The sequence below is a fragment of the Dermacentor albipictus genome, chromosome 1 (genome assembly GCF_038994185.2).
Source record: "Dermacentor albipictus isolate Rhodes 1998 colony chromosome 1, USDA_Dalb.pri_finalv2, whole genome shotgun sequence".
Taxonomy (NCBI): Eukaryota; Metazoa; Arthropoda; class Arachnida; order Ixodida; family Ixodidae; genus Dermacentor; species Dermacentor albipictus.
Window position 1 is genome coordinate 389,845,601 of NC_091821.1, and position 15,553 is coordinate 389,861,153.

The 15,553-nt window shown below is 47.1% G+C and overlaps 1 protein-coding gene and 1 long non-coding RNA gene across 2 annotated transcripts; one reads left to right on the top strand and one right to left on the bottom strand.

The window, feature by feature from the left end:
* Nucleotides 1-443: 443 nt before the first annotated feature.
* Nucleotides 444-7,293, bottom strand: LOC135913446 (uncharacterized). Its single transcript, XR_010568014.2, has 3 exons — nucleotides 6,996-7,293; nucleotides 6,275-6,364; nucleotides 444-1,074 (listed from the first exon to the last, which is right to left on the bottom strand). It is a non-coding gene; the product is annotated as an uncharacterized lncRNA (long non-coding RNA).
* Nucleotides 7,294-12,371: 5,078 nt separating this feature from the next.
* LOC135913452 (uncharacterized) lies at nucleotides 12,372-14,080 on the top strand. Its single transcript, XM_065446022.2, has 2 exons — nucleotides 12,372-12,565; nucleotides 12,647-14,080. The coding sequence occupies exons 1-2, from the start codon at nucleotides 12,422-12,424 to the stop codon at nucleotides 13,757-13,759; spliced, it is 1,257 nt and encodes a 418-aa protein (XP_065302094.2). The 5' UTR covers nucleotides 12,372-12,421; the 3' UTR covers nucleotides 13,760-14,080.
* Nucleotides 14,081-15,553: the final 1,473 nt, after the last annotated feature.

Sequence of the window (15,553 nt, forward strand, 5' to 3'; positions counted from 1 at the left end):
CTCGACATATTTGAACGACTTACATTTTGTGCTACTCAGCTTAGATGTCTGTTTGTTCCAGTAACCTCCCCTACCTGTTGAGTACGACTGGCCACTAAAGTTTTCGCGTCAAAACACAAAACACTGCATAGTGACACGCTAGTTTTATTCACTGCGTAATCGTGAGCTGAAACATTCAGTAACTAAATACCAGAATTCTGGCACAGCAAAAGACGATGGTCGAGAGAAGCAACGTAGGCAGGCGCACACTTCCCAAATTATTTACTTCTAGAACAACATAGATTGTATATGCAGGTGTACAGCAGGTGCGCAACAAGCACGATTAAAAAACGAGCTCCCACAAAGTTAAAGTCCTTCCTGTGGACTACAAGAGAAGGTTCACTTACCTGTTTTTTTTTTCTGTGCCACGATTCTGGTAATTAATGTAGCACCAACTAGCCCAGCAACATATTTTATTGAATTAAGCAACTACTACCAATATCTACAGTACTCTCATCGATGAAAGCGCAGACTACATTTCGTTCCTCTCCCACGTTATGGAGTCCACTCGTGGACGTCTCGAGAGTCGCTCACGTGCAGTTATCGCCTTGAGCCAGATGGTGAGACTTCGGCGCATTTTGTCGATGTTTGTTCACTCTCAAGGCCGGTATATTCCATCTTGAGACTGCACCGATTATTTCGCCTCAGAATGTGACGACTGACCATGACGAGGGCATGCGGGTCCGGTTTTTCACCACCCCGGTACCCCGTGGCTGTACCGGAGACCCTATAGTTGGTTCCAATGGGTGAGACGTCGAGGGCAATACTACCTTCTTCGTAATTGTTACCAAGTGAGCCGTACTCCTGTTACTTTTAGCTCTCTTGGCTGAGGCGCTGGTAGCAGGGAGTTGCGACAGCGACGATACCTTTAACTCCTCCGTCACCGCTACGTCCATCGTTGACGCCGCTCTCCTACGTTTCGTGAAAGCCGTCCACCACGTGATATCGTTGGCTGCAGAAGGACCAGACGAGGGCGATCTCTCGAGGGTCGCGGAAACAAGACGAGGACCCTCGGGCTGGCCTCCCAGGTAGTACCTTGAGTGAGGAGAACAGCGCAAAGTTGGGATAACACACGTCGATGGCAACAGAAAAACTGTGTAGTCGACTGACCTAGACAATTAAAATATCGACGCGCCAGCGCTAGAGGGAATCGCCGCTATTTGTCAAAAGTAGGATACCGCAGTATACTTACTTGATCGCTTGACCGCAGCTAAGCATAGCACATTAGAATGATAAACTAATGGGCTCGTTGCCTTCAAATGCTATCCATACTTACGGTCGCTACGAATACCATATTTTTTGCATTAATGGGCCAATACAGCCCTCGGTAGGCTAGAGCTTGAAATTCTCCATGGGCTCACCAAAAGAATTAAAGGCTGTGTCATAATTGCGCAATCAATACAAATGCTTTTTCCTGTACAATGATTAACCTTTACCCACTGTCGTTAGCTACCAGTATTATTTTAGGCATGAAACACTTTTACCTCCCGTTGACGGTGACCTTCAAGTAACCTTGAGCCAAAAGCCAGAGCCCTTATCCGAGCACTCAAACGAGAATATCCGGGAAAGTTGCGAGAACAAAACGATATCCTCCCACCCATTGTACAGGACTGAATTTCATACGCTAGTTACACCCGCTCAAATTACAAAAATATTCCTTCCGAATTCTTCTTAATGTTTGTTCACCATATCACTCAAGCTGTGACCTCTGGTACGCTGAAGTTTTATTTGTATTTTCTAATAGGCAGCATTTACAAGGCAATTATGGAAAATTGAATTTGCTGCACATCTACTGCGCTCGCCGAGCTGATGGGTGGTGCATAGAGTTTCATATTGTATTAAACTCTGTGCTGTGGTGTATCGCTGTAAGCGTCTGGTGTGCTGCTTTCACGGTGGATGCTTTGCTTTCATGGAGAAAGGAAAAAGGAGACAACTTAGGAGAGAGCATTACGTCACGCAGCCTGCTTTGGCAAGCGAACGCTTCGTGAAGCCAGCCCTGAGACGTTTGCTCACGCCTCCTGAATGCGTTTTTCTTCTTCTACCCGGGCAGTGTGCTCTGTCTCCCTGGCGTCTTTCGCTGCCTGTCGTGCCGCCTTCAGCCAGTTCTCTTCTTCTAGATGGGCATCGTCCACATGAACCAGTGCACAGTGTGGCGTAGTGCGTTGTGATGTGGTGGGGTGTGCCATTGCAAACATGCACTACACCCACTTTAAGATTGTGGCTAGTATCATCTCCAACAAATTTGCTCTGCCGGTTGCCATTTCATGCTTACATCTACTCTGGATTACGGGAGAGAGAGCAATTTTTTTTAACTGGGCGATAAGCCGTGAAGCTTATTCACATGCATTCATGGTCTTGTACGCGCTATAGGGCATCTCTCACCGGCTGCTTGCAGAACTACTGCCCGTGGTCTTCGACGCCGTGAAAACGCTGGCCTATATCAAGCAACATAAACATCTGAACATTTTTCAGATGGTAGTGCAGCTTTATTTACTGCCTGGAATGACAACACTTACTGTAGCTCCTTAACTTGGACCCCCTTTCGTCAAATACGTCGAGCACCTTATCGCAGGAAAGAGAATCAGCGTCGATCATGTTCGTAGACGTATTTCTCCCCCAATGCAGTCATACTGTCATAAGGCAGAAAAAAAGATGTTTTGATGGCTTTCTCAATGAACAAAGGAGCGGAAAAGAGGTCGCGCGGACAGTGAGGCTATCTTGGTTTATGTTTTCCTGTATGTCCGCTTGTAACCTGCAAACATGTGTAAATAGACATTTTCTCGCGACAACACTTAAAGGGACACTAAAGGCAAAGACTAAGTCGACGCGAACTGTTTAAATACCAACCCAGAAACATCCAAGCGCTTGTATCGTGCAAAGAAAAAAACTTAGTTTACGAGAAAATCTAAAGCGTCCGAATGCCTTTTTCTAAATTCAAATTTCCCGCCACACGTCATCACCACCCTTTGTCGCCTGCCGTCGGTGAGTAAAACGGCACCCGACAGACGGCGGCACCGAGCCAAGACAGAGCGGCGAATCCACCGCTGCAGCTGCTTTTTGGTCAAGTGGCGTGGACCGTTCGGGCATCCCGCGAAATCACATGGAAGTTGAATTCTCTGCTTCTTCCAGTTTGTGCAAGTTTCGCGAGCAAGGAAAACCGGCACAGCACTATGCGACCAGGAAAGTAACGCGAAAGCGTAGGCGGCGCAGAGTCGAGCGCAAACGAAACCGTTCGACCGCCCACGTCGTTGTCAACGGCACTTTCAATTAGTTTCTTTTTCTGAAGATGAAATAGAACTGGACAAGCAGCATTTTATTTTATCTTATAATTCAACACAAGGATGTTTTCTGCAATGATTAGTTGAGCAGTAGTGACACAATTTAACTAAGGAGCGCTTTCGTCATCGGGCTAGTGCTTGAATGTCCCGGGAGGTCCTGCGTTTACCTCAATTTTTCTATTATTAACCCCTTGTTCGCAATAATATTGACAGCTCAGAGATTCTCGAGCACTAATCTATCCCTTCAGCTTGACTTAGTATTTGCCTTTAGTGTCGCTTTAATGTAAAAAAAAAGAAAAACAGCAGCAGCGCAGTTTTAAGACAGATTTATTTCCCGATTACGGACAGCGCGTAAAACATCATCATCATAACTGCAATGACGATGTGTAGATTTTTATGGCGCAAGGGCCAGGTATGGCCAAAGAGCGTCAAGACGATATTTTGTAGAAAGTGAAATGAAAAGAAGGTTAGTGATGGGACGATAGACGAATTTTTCAAGTGCAAGTATGTAAGATGGCTGTAAAGGCTCCAAAATTCATTAGTTGCATCAAAATTCCTAAAAGGTACATTCAAGTAATAACTGCGGAGATGTTTGTGACATGTTTTATACTGTGATGTGTCTGTGATAGTAATAAAAAATCGATAAGGGGTTTAGGTCGCGTTTAGCTTTGGTGACATGTTCAAAGGACTTTCATAGAGCATCGCAGTCTCCACACATAGTTTACAGTCAAGTGATTGGATGGCGGTACTGTTTGTTACAAGTAACTATCGCAGCTACAGCTTCTAGGAAGCAGCGCGGCGATTTAGTTTCTTAGATGGATAATTGGTATGCGCCTACATCATATAAAAACGAAAAAAATAACGTGCCGTAGTGCTTAACAGCCGATTACTACTGAGGAAGTTTGAGGAGTGTAGGAGAAGGTTTCTTTAATATGGTGGAGAAAAGTGTTATGGCCTTAAATTTTCTCTTGCAGCTTGTGGCTGTATATAGGGTGTAGTTGTAGGTTTCATTGTCTTGGTCTCGCCGCCACTGTTCCCTCAGTTTCTTACGCAGGTAGGATTTGACGTCAACATATGGGATGCGGGAAATTCTACTAAAACGTTCAACAGCTGCCGCTTCAGCATTGCTACGGCCTCCATATCACCTTGTATGCCTCGATGGTCAGGTACCCATCAAATTATAATGTTTTACTTGGCTGCACATGCACCGTACAAGACAGAAAATAACTCATTTAGTATTACGCTCTTCGTTCTTCTGTGCGACTTAAGGGTCTTGACACTACTGAGAGAGCCTGTGAAAACGATCGCTTTATGGGGTTGTGATTGTGCAATATGCTTTAGAGCAAGTAATATGGCGTGCGCTTCGTAAAACTCGTCGAGCCGTTATCCCGGGTCCCTATCTATAGAAAGTGCTCCAAAGAGCAGTGTTCCTTGAGGCCAATGGTGCACAAAAAATGGCTGTAGCTTAGCTAAGGTTAAGCCCAGGATGCGAAGCATACTAGCCTTTATTTTAGTTGTTGAACCACTGTTTAGCCTGGTGAACTGCTGTTGCTTGGCTATATTTGGTTCGGCTAGACGAAGAAACAACTCATGCGTTACTCTGCTTCGCCTTCAAGAGTGGAACGCGACAGCGTTCCCGTCGACCCGCCAAGGGGTGTAAGACAATCGGCTACGGCGCAGCGACTACGCGCCCCGCATTGGACGCGGTGAGCGTCGAGCAACGCAGCGTTCGGCGCGGCAACAAAATGTGCGCCTGAGCAAGCGACGCACGCCTGAGCCTTAGAAACAGCTCGTTTCTAAGGCAACACCGCATTCACTAGAGGCGCTTTTGTACCGCTTTGAAGCATCGTACTCGTGGCTCAGTGGTAGCGTCTCCGTCTCACACTCCAGAGACCCTGCAGTTCGATTCCCACCCAGCCCATCTGGCAAGAGTTGAGCCAAAGCCACCTAGAAAATCAGTCTCTGTAGCACGCCGCAACCTTCACTTCTCATTCCAACGAGCAGCTCTGTCTCCAGGAGGCATCTCACCTCGTGAGTGTCTAGCAGAGGCAAGCGCAGCTGCTTATATGCCGCCGCGACGCCGCGAGCGACGGCGCCCCAGTTGGAGCCCCAGTTCTTCTCTGTTGTGACGTCACGGTGTCACGTGGTATTGAAGGCGACACCGCCGCGCCTGAGGAGCTGGGTTGAGCTCTCGTAATATGCTTCGCATAAAAACACGCAATACTATATATCACTTCTAGCACACTGATAAGCATCATAAGCGCATGACTGTGGATGCACAGAGTAATCGCAGTCGTGCACTTGAGGGCGTGCATCTAAATTGTCGCCCTGCTCCTTCCTCCAGCCCATTGCTGTTATGGACGTTTCGTTGCGGTTAATTTCACATTACGGCCCTCTCCGAGGCACGCCCCGGTATAGTACATTAGGCCTGCGCTTATTTATCTTACATTACGTAATACCACTGCTACATTGGCCAGCGTTCAAGCGCCCGCCATTCACGGAAGCTATCGGTGTGGTTTCAAGGCGCTCGCCGCAACGAGCCAATAGTGAACAGCTAGCGCGTACGTAAGCGTAGCTTTGTATACGAACCCACAAGTTTGAAGAAATATTTCATATATGCAATTTAGCGCAGCTTCGGTTCCTGGCTCGACATTTCATTTCATTTTCATTTCATTTTATTTCAGCATTCTTTTTTCACAGCAGAAAAAGAACGCTAGGGCAAGAACAAAAAGCTGCAAAACAGCAGCTTGACTAGGTCCTTGCCCCTTTTCTTGGCAACAGGCACAGATTCATACATGCATTCAGAGTACATATAATATGCATATACACACACTCATACCAGAAAACTTCCTGTTAGTTCGACAATGAGAAAGGGAAAAAAATTGTGTGTATGCTTTTCATAAAATCACGCATACGTGAGTATGGCACTCCGCAAGCACATCTGAAGTGTGTAGTACCTGCCCACGACAAGCAGCAGTCCACTTAACGCCACGAAGTAGAGCACGCACAGCAGGCAGGGATCCCATTGTTCAGAACGCCGCCAGAACCTGCCAGCAACGTGATAAGAGCTTCTTGAGTGGATACATATTTAGAACAGAACTGCGCGAGTGGTTCACCAGTAACGCCTGCAAAGATATGGATAAGCGATACGAATAAGAGACACGGACATGATGTACGCTAGAGGTTCTGGCATAGAGACCCACTGAAACAAGGGCAAGTACATTTATTTGCGGCTATCAGTTATACTTGTCGTAATCCTATTAAGCGCACTCCAGTATGAAGGTTGCTTCCAGCGATGTACAGTCTCACCTCTATAGTGTGCCAGCCGACTCCATCCTGCGGCTGCAAACTTCCTCACCTGATCATTTGCTCCTAACCGTGTCTGCCTAAGATTGCACTTTGGTTAGCTTGGGATCACTTTTGTTAATATTGTGAGTGTATCAAATGTAAAGCCAAAGAACTACTTCCGCGAACAGATGCAGTCATAGTTCTTCGGAGCTTATTATGTAAAACATGAGGCATAAGCGATACAATTAACAGAAAAAAGGTGCCGTCCTTCATATTAAACAGCTGATATCTTTAGACCTACATTGGCGCTAATTGACTCGTGCTTCTTTCGCTCGGCATTCGCGCTGTCTGTGGTGATTTGCGTATCCAGTCAAAGACGACAGCCGATACCTGTCGCCGTTGGTGCTGCTCTTCGCGCTGCCAGCGGTTCCGCCTCCGCTGCCACCTGACATGGCGCTTGATTCCGGCGTTCGTGGTTGGCCGTCGGCCGTTGGTCGAGGTGGTCGAGCTTCTGCTCTAGCTTCGGGAGGCTCTCGAGGCACCGCGGCTTGCCAAACCCGTTGGCCTGGCTGCTGAGCAGGTGGCTTCAATGTTGGAGGGCAACTGACCGGTGACGCTGGCATAATGCAGATTTTTGTGAGGCGGTACCGAAGCCTTGCTTGCTTGTTTGTTCCTCTCTTGTGGCGCTTACCCACTACGGCGGATTGGCCAAGAAGCCAGCGGCTAAAATTGAAATGTTAAAGGGAAGGTGAGTGAGTGAGTGAGTGAGTGAGTGAGTGAGTGAGTGAGTGAGTGAGTGAGTGAGTGAGTGAGTGAGTGAGTGAGTGAGTGAGTGAGTGAGTGAGTGAGTGAGTGAGTGAGTGAGTGAGTGAGTGAGTGAGTGAGTGAGTGAGTGAGTGAGTGAGTGAGTGAGTGAGTGAGTGAGTGAGTGAGTGAGTGAGTGAGTGAGTGAGTGAGTGAGTGAGTGAGTGAGTGAGTGAGTGAGTGAGTGAGTGAGTGAGTGAGTGAGTGAGTGAGTGAGTGAGTGAGTGAGTGAGTGAGTGAGTGAGTGAGTGAGTGAGTGAGTGAGTGAGTGAGTGAGTGAGTGAGTGAGTGAGTGAGTGAGTGAGTGAGTGAGTGAAAACCCTTATAGAGTCTTTCAATAGTTTCGCGGTTACGAGGTCTCAGGGGAGACAGAAAAACTTCAACGGAAGATTATATCGGGATGAAGTATAACGTTCATGTTAATCAAAAAATTGATTTACGTGGCAGATATAGAAATAAAAGGTTCTTGTAATTATGTATAAAGAGCCAATTTTGTATTATGTTTTTGGGTGGCATAAGAATAATTTCGAAGACACAATCAGGGATTTAATAACCTACACAGGTATTGCCTTAGAAAATTAACATGGTAGCCTTCTTGTATCACATATATAGTCGCAAATCGCCACGCAGATGTTCCTGTGGCTAAAGAACAATGAAGAAGCCCCGAAGGAGAGAATATATTGAGTAATTAAAAAATACCCAATATTCCGAAGGAAAATTCTAATTTATTCCTGCGATTTCTAAATTGACGGCATACTATAAGAAAGCGATCAGTGTTTTTGGGCTCCTGACAGTTGGACACACAGGGTACGGTGCCAGCCCAGACCGGTATAGGCAAAAATTTAATGGCAGGATGCGGCATTGTAACTTTGTTATGGAGATGTCTAATTTACGTGTACGACACCATTTATGGTCCCATAAAAAGGACAAATGGTTAAATTCTGGCATTCAGATTTTCAATTTTGCAGTATCTTGGATATGAGAAAATTTTCTAAACCCTGCACATTTGCATAAGCCGAAATGGGCATAACGGACCTAGCTGGTCCATCAAGAGACATCCGCGCAAGTGTATCGGTCATTTCATTTAAGAATATACCACGATGGCCTGAAACCCATACCAATCGCACCAGGCTTCAGCTTGAGGGGGTTAATGATGTAAATATATTGGCTACTGTAGTGTCCGAAGATGAAGTGAGTGATTTGCATACTGACAGTGAAGTAATCACTGTAACCGCTGTTGAATAATTTGATGGAAGTTTTCGAAGAGCTAAGATAACGGTTGATATAGTTCAGCCAGAAATATGGGTGTGACATCCAGAAGGCATAATGCATGTGACCAGCTTGAAGCTTCCGGGGAGAACGGATTTATTTGCGCGTAATGAAATTTTTAGTTGGTAACATAACATTGTCAAGCCCTTTCGGTACGTATACGACATTGCACAGCCAACAATTCTTCGCTGAGTATCCATTTGAGCTGCATTTTTAACCTTCCAGTTGCACGTCGCCGTCATGTACGACCAGCCACCGCGATCTAAGCAAGGGGAAGCGGGCCAATGCCAGACGCCGCACACCTTTCCGCCTCCAGTTATCTGCTTTCACTGCACTAGCTCATCCCCGCTGAACCCTCTCCACTTCTGCATGTTGCTCGCCTCTTGTCAGCCAATTGGATAAGAAAAAGCAGTCAAGGCAGGCAATGCTATTCGCTTCGAAAGCAAACAAAAAGTGAGCGCCTTAAACAAGGAAGGCGTTTGATTGGGCAGTTCAAATTGCGAGCTGTGGGTCACCGCTCGATACTTGCGTCGACAGTTACGTAACTCTGACGTCAGCATACTGCAATAGAAACAGAATGGAATGGTTTTACGTTACGGAGCCCCTGGTCTCCACGTTTGCTATTTCCGCGCCCTTAGATCCGCTTCTGGAGGTTGGGAAGCTTTTATTGTTGTTTTAATAAATGTTTCAACAAGAACACATTAAATACATTTTTATCACCCACTATACAGGGTGTCCCACATAACTTGAGCCAAGAATTTAAAAATTAAAGGCACGTCGGAAGCGAATGGAACCGAACGCATGCTATTCGCAATAGCCTTTAGTAACTCAGACACTTTTTTTGCTGTCCCCATAACTCACTAATTAATTAGGTTTATTTACCGTACTTTTTAGTTATTCGCAGAGGACCCCAAGTATGATACGCAGATTTGTAGAGCACCTTCAGAAACCACCGATAGAGTTGTTTCCTTTACGATACGTCTCACGTAGTCCATTTTTCCGGGTTGCAAGGAAAACCCGCGAAATATGCAAAAAGCCACGTGACGGAGCGCTTGCGCAGGGGTATCGTGTTGCTCTCAAGCGTACGTTTGGTGAACAAGGTCGGCTCTCGTCGGATGACGGTGAAAATCATGCTCCTGGCCGAGCGCTCACGATGAGATCAAGAACGCCCTGCCGCTTCCTCGTCGCCATTCCCGATGCAGCCGACCTTGTTCACCGAACGCACGCTTGAGTGCAGCACGATACCACTGTACAAGCGCTCCGTCACGTGACTTTTTTCATATCCCGCCGGCTTACTTTGCAACCCGCAAAAAAGGACTACGTGACACGTATCGTAAAGGAAACAACTCGATCAGTGGTTTCCGAAGGTGCTCTGGAGATCTGCGAATCATATACTTGGGATCACCAGCCAATAATTAGGAAGTTCGGTAATTAAACTTAATTAAATTGTGACTTATGGGGAAACAAAATAATTGAGTTACTATAGGCTATGGCAAATAGTATGCGCTCGGCTCAATTCACTTCCGACGCGCCTTTTATGTTTACATTCTTGGCTCAAGTTATCTGGAACACCCTGTGTGCTTTTCGCTATGATAGGATAGTGTGGATCTCTTGAAATTATAACACCACTCGCACTCATAGCTGTCATCCTACATTTCGCTTTTTCCGAGGCAGTTCTTTTACTTCCAGGTTACACAACGTGCTCTCCGTTTGAGTATCCATACCAGGACAGAGCCAAATGAACGTTTGCCGGGCCGTATATCATTACCTCTGTAATACAAAATGATTACCCTGTTAGTGTATCCCGATTTTTTCAATTCCCCTCTTCACCTACTCTGGAGATGACACATGTAGTATTGTGCCTCCACGTGGCACAGTACAGTACTACAAAACAAAGTAGTGTATAATATTGTCCTGCCGTATAAGAGGTAAGCAGGGGCTCTAAGAGACAACCAGATTATGGTGCATTGTAGTTTCACTATTTATTTCTACTTCGGTAAATAAAAAATAAAAAAGGACATGTTCATAATAACAGAGACTTTATGCGTATCCGCTATTCGGGCAAGCGGGTGCGGTTTGGGCGGATTGCCGGATGGTCCGGGGCGTAAATGTAAGCGGCCGGAGCATTGCAGCCGCCTGGTGTTCAACCAGACAAACACGGACCTAAAATTGCAACCTACTTTATCCTGCTTCGCTGCTGGTGCAAATTTTCGGCAGCAGCGTAATTGGGTTCACATTTACGCCTCTGCCGAAAATCTACGCCCTAGCTATATAAGAAGAATATAGTAGTAGTCTCTGTGTTTAGGTGGTTGATCTTTGCACCACCAGCTGGCGCCCCCAATCTGGCCGCTCACGTCTACGCCCCCGCTCATCCGGCCAACCACCCGCGCTTGCCGGAATACCGGATGCACTTAAATTCTATAATATCAATAATAACTGCGTTTAAAATTTCAGTTGCCGTTAATCTCAATCGTTTTCTTTACCTTACGTGTTGCTGTAACATTAATTTGTTTTCTTATTTCTTCTCGTTCATGCAAAGCTGACCACTCTATCACAAATTATTTCATTTAATTTATGATTCGTTTCTGTCCTATATTGATTTATATTTTTGTTATTACCACACCATTTTCAGTCTACCTCCCACAGCAGGTATGTGCCATTGTTGCAGCAATCATCGTCATCATAATCATAATCGTCATCAACACCAAGCACTATAGATAAACTAAATGCGCCTGCATGAAAAAATGGCTGTGGCTTAGGTAAGGTTAAGCCCAGGATGCGAAGCATACAAGCCTTTATTTTAGTTGTTGAACCACTGTTTAGCCTCGTGAACTGCTGTTGCTTGGCTATATTTGGTTCGGCTAGACGAAGAAACAACTCATGCATTACTGCTTCGCCTTCAAGAGTGGAACGCGACAGCGTTCCCGTTGACCCGCCAAGGGGTGTAAGACAATGGGCTACAGGGCAGCGACTACGCGCCCCGCATTGGACGCGGTGAGCGTCGAGCAAAGCAGCGTTCGGCGCGGCAACGAAATGTGCGCCTGAGCAAGACACGCACACCTTAGAAACAGCTCGTTTCTAAGGCAACACCGCATTCACTAGGGGCGCTTTTGTACCGCTTTGAAGCATCGTACTCGTGGCTCAGTGGTAGCGTCTCCGTCCCACACTCCGGAGACCCTGGTTCGATTCCCACCCAGCCCGTCTTGCAAGAGTTGAGCCAAAGCCACTTCTCCTCTGTCGTGACGTCACGGTGTCACGTGGTTTCATGGCGACACCGCCGCGCCTGAGGAGCTGGGTTGAGCTCTCGTAATATGCTTAGCATAAAAAGCCGCCGCTGCCACACGCTCTCATCGTTGTCGCCCTGAATGATGATGATGAAAAACGTTTATATGCTCTATTTTGCAGTGATTTTTGCGGCATCAGATGGAGTCTTCCATCTTCTCTCCAGGGTCGGTTCCCCTAGTCCAGGGCTCCGCTGAGGGTAGCTGCCCTGCGTGCACGCCTTACTAGTCCTTGTTGGACTTTCAGGGTGTCGCTGGATAGCATCCTCTCCCACTGTTCCGCACTCGGGTTTTTTATTATGGCTAGCTCTTCTGTTTTCTGGCAAGCCCATGTGGTATGATATAGGGTTGGTTTGTCTCCACACCAATGTGTGTGGTTCATAGCCACAGTGGGGTACTGCCATGATTCGGTCTGACTTTGCACTAACGCGCGGAAAGTGAAGACAAAGAAGAACAAGAATCATGGCCGACGACGGCGATTTCTCAGTTTGTCCGGAAGAAATTTATCCGCCCGAAGGAATCGCACCACCGTATCATCGCAAAGCTCCTCATGGCGACGAGCAGAGGGACCCGAAAGAGTTGCTCGCCGTGCAGCCACCTCCAAAGGTACGTGGGTCGCTGGTCCATGAGCCCTTGCACGGCGTCGCCCAGGAACTTGCACTAAAGCATGTGCCTCCTGCCCAGCAGCAATCTGGCGCACCACATGTGGCGCAAGCCAAGCCACTGACTAAATACGCGGCGTCTCACCACTACGACGAGGTCCACCATGCTCTACCTGACGTGACACAGGCACGACTCCAAGCGCTGGCCTCAACGTGGAAGCATGAGGAGCACGGAAGCACTCATAAAACAAAGGAGCCGCCAACAAGTGCTGCAACACAGGTCTCCTCGATAGCGCACAAGCCTGTACACCGACTACCAAGCGGCTGGAGCACTCCCGTCCAGCAAGCGTCGGCGGTTCCTGGAGGAGCTTCAGAGGCTGATCGGAATTCAGGTCAAGGGGCCCGTAGAACGTGGCTGCCAGCATCGTCGTCGTTGGGACGCCGCAGCTCCGTTTACAACTATCACGCTGACTCCGTCGAGGTTCATCAGGCGCCTCAGTCGCACCTTGATCGCAGACGGAGTTCATTCGGAAATATGGACGCGTGGGCCAATACTGATTTGCCAGCGCTGCAGGCGACGGCCGGCCTCGAACCAGCCGCCCAAGCCAAGAACGTCCGCAGCAGGAAGATCGACCACTACCTGGGTAGGGCTCCGAGGCCGGTTGTTAGCACCACCTCGAATGTGCTGACTACGTGCGCCTCGATGGCACAGGCGTGCGGCCTCGCTTTTATGGTGCTCGTGGTTGCCGCCCTCTGCGTCGCCGTATTTTACATGCTCGATTACAATCCTTATTCAACCTCCACCAGCTCCATCATTGAACCTCCAACAGAGAACTCGTATGGCTTACACCCCCCTACTATGCATTTTACGCACGCGACCGAGGCTTCCGCTACCCCGGAATCTGCCCTTGAGAATAAAGAGCTCGCCAATCCACAAACTACGATGCCTTACTCAACAGAAGTCACCGCAGGAGATGGAGACATGAACACAAGGTCGTTCGTCACTGCTGCCCCTCGTGCCGGCGCACCGATGATTATGTCATTCAGCATGTCAACCTCGGAAGCAGTCACAACGGCGCCACAAGGTTCGACAACACGGGAAGCACTTACACGGAACAAGACGTCCCAACAAAGAATGCAAGCCCTGAAACCAGGACTGGTAGTCGAGGACCTTCACCCGGTAGGAACCGTGGAATGATTTGACTGTTCGAATGTCATGCTCATTCATTCACTGAATGGGGAATAATAGCAAGGTGCCTTTTGTTTTCGTGGTCAACACGCGCGTATTGACGTGACCTTCGGCCAGTAAAAACAGTTTTCAAGGACATTATGTTTATGTTTTCACTACGGTGTTAAAACCTCGGTGACAGCACATTCCCAGAAACTGAACTACTAAGCATAATTTGCCGTGTTGCAATAGCATTAGTGTGCTCCTCGAGCAACGTTTGCGGCACAACGCTCACGTGCGACACAGTCGAAGTGTTTTCCGGTTTTATAAATAAATAACGGTATTTTATGAGCTGGAAAAGTGGATGCAGCTTGCTATATACGCATTAGCATGTTGTTCATTAAAGCTTACGCACCAAGTATAGTTGCTGTCAATACATGCTCACTGCTGTTCCTTTCGGAAACACATTTATCACTACCCCTTCGCGCTTCAGAGAGTTCTACCACCTGGTTTAGTGCTTCTCGTTGAATTTCTGACAGCGCATCCTGATTAAATGTGGCAACTCATTCTATTCACGAGCTTGCCGAGAATCTTTTGGCGCTTTCTTGTCGACGAGATGTAACGAATAAAGTGAGCCGATAAACTATTGCCACCTGGATTATGTTGCTTGAAAACTCAACGCCATGCGACCTTGCTCTCATTTAAATATACGTTGCAAGAAAGGTCACCTAAATATCCGATGCAGGAATTACTGTTTACCATGCTGCAAATTTCAAATCATCTTTCTTTCCCATTCGCTGCACGATGGGTGAACATGTCTTTGTAGGGCAATCAAAGTTTTCAGAATGAGGGGTACGTGCCTCATAATCATATTGTGGTTCTGGCACCTAAAACCGGTCCAGATGGCATTTCCAATAGGCTGTTGAAAAATTTGGACGATGATTCTATAAAATATTTAACACAGTATTTCAACTAACTCTGGAAAAGCGGTGATTATGCGAAGGAATGGAGAATTGCCAACGCAATTCTTATTCCCAAACCAGGCAAGCAACTCAATCTAGATAACTTAAGACCCATATCGTTAACATCATGTCTGGGCAAAACCATGGAGCATGTCATACTCAATAGACTGACGAAGTATGTAGAAAACAGAAATGTTCTTCCGCATAACCTGATCGGTTTTCGTCCTGGACTTTCGACTCAAGAAGCAATGCTTTTAATTAAACATCACCTTATTCTTACTAGCCCGCAACATACGAGAGCTCTCCTAGGCCTAGATGTAGAAAAGGCCTTTGATCGCATCAAGCACAGGGCCGTATTGGATATCCTCTCGGAGATGGGATTGTGCAAGCGATTGCACAATATAGTCAAAGCCTTTCTCGGTGGCCGTTCTGCTTGTCTCAGGTTAGGATAACTCCAATCAACAACCTCGAACTTGGCAATCGTGGGACACCACAAGAGTCTGTCCTATCTCCCAGGTTATTTAATTTGGCCATGTCAAAAGTGGCTCGAGGTCTCGCGCATATTGAGGGTATCCACTTTGCAATATATGCAGAATGTAACAATCTGGAGTGCCGAAGGTAATATGGGACAAACAGAGACCGAACTACAGGAAAGCATTTATGTAGTGGAAACAATACTTGAGGGTATGGGACTGAACTGCTCTGCTAAAAAATCGGAACTATTGATACTACGGAGCAGTAAGCGTGGGCGCAAGCCGAACGGATATATCACAGAGGAAGAACCCCGCATTGACATATGCGCCAAGAATGGAGAACCAATCAGGCAGGTGGAGACTATTAGAGTGCCAGGACTTCTCCTGCA

Excerpts from the sequence above, each read along its gene's own strand:
- LOC135913452 (XM_065446022.2), top strand. The coding sequence starts at position 12,422 with ATGGCCGACGACGGCGATTTCTCAGTTTGTCCGGAAGAAATTTATCCG. Across the intron at positions 12,566-12,646 it reads CCGTGCAGCCACCTCCAAAG|CAATCTGGCGCACCACATGT; the intron begins GTACGTGGGTCG and ends CCTGCCCAGCAG.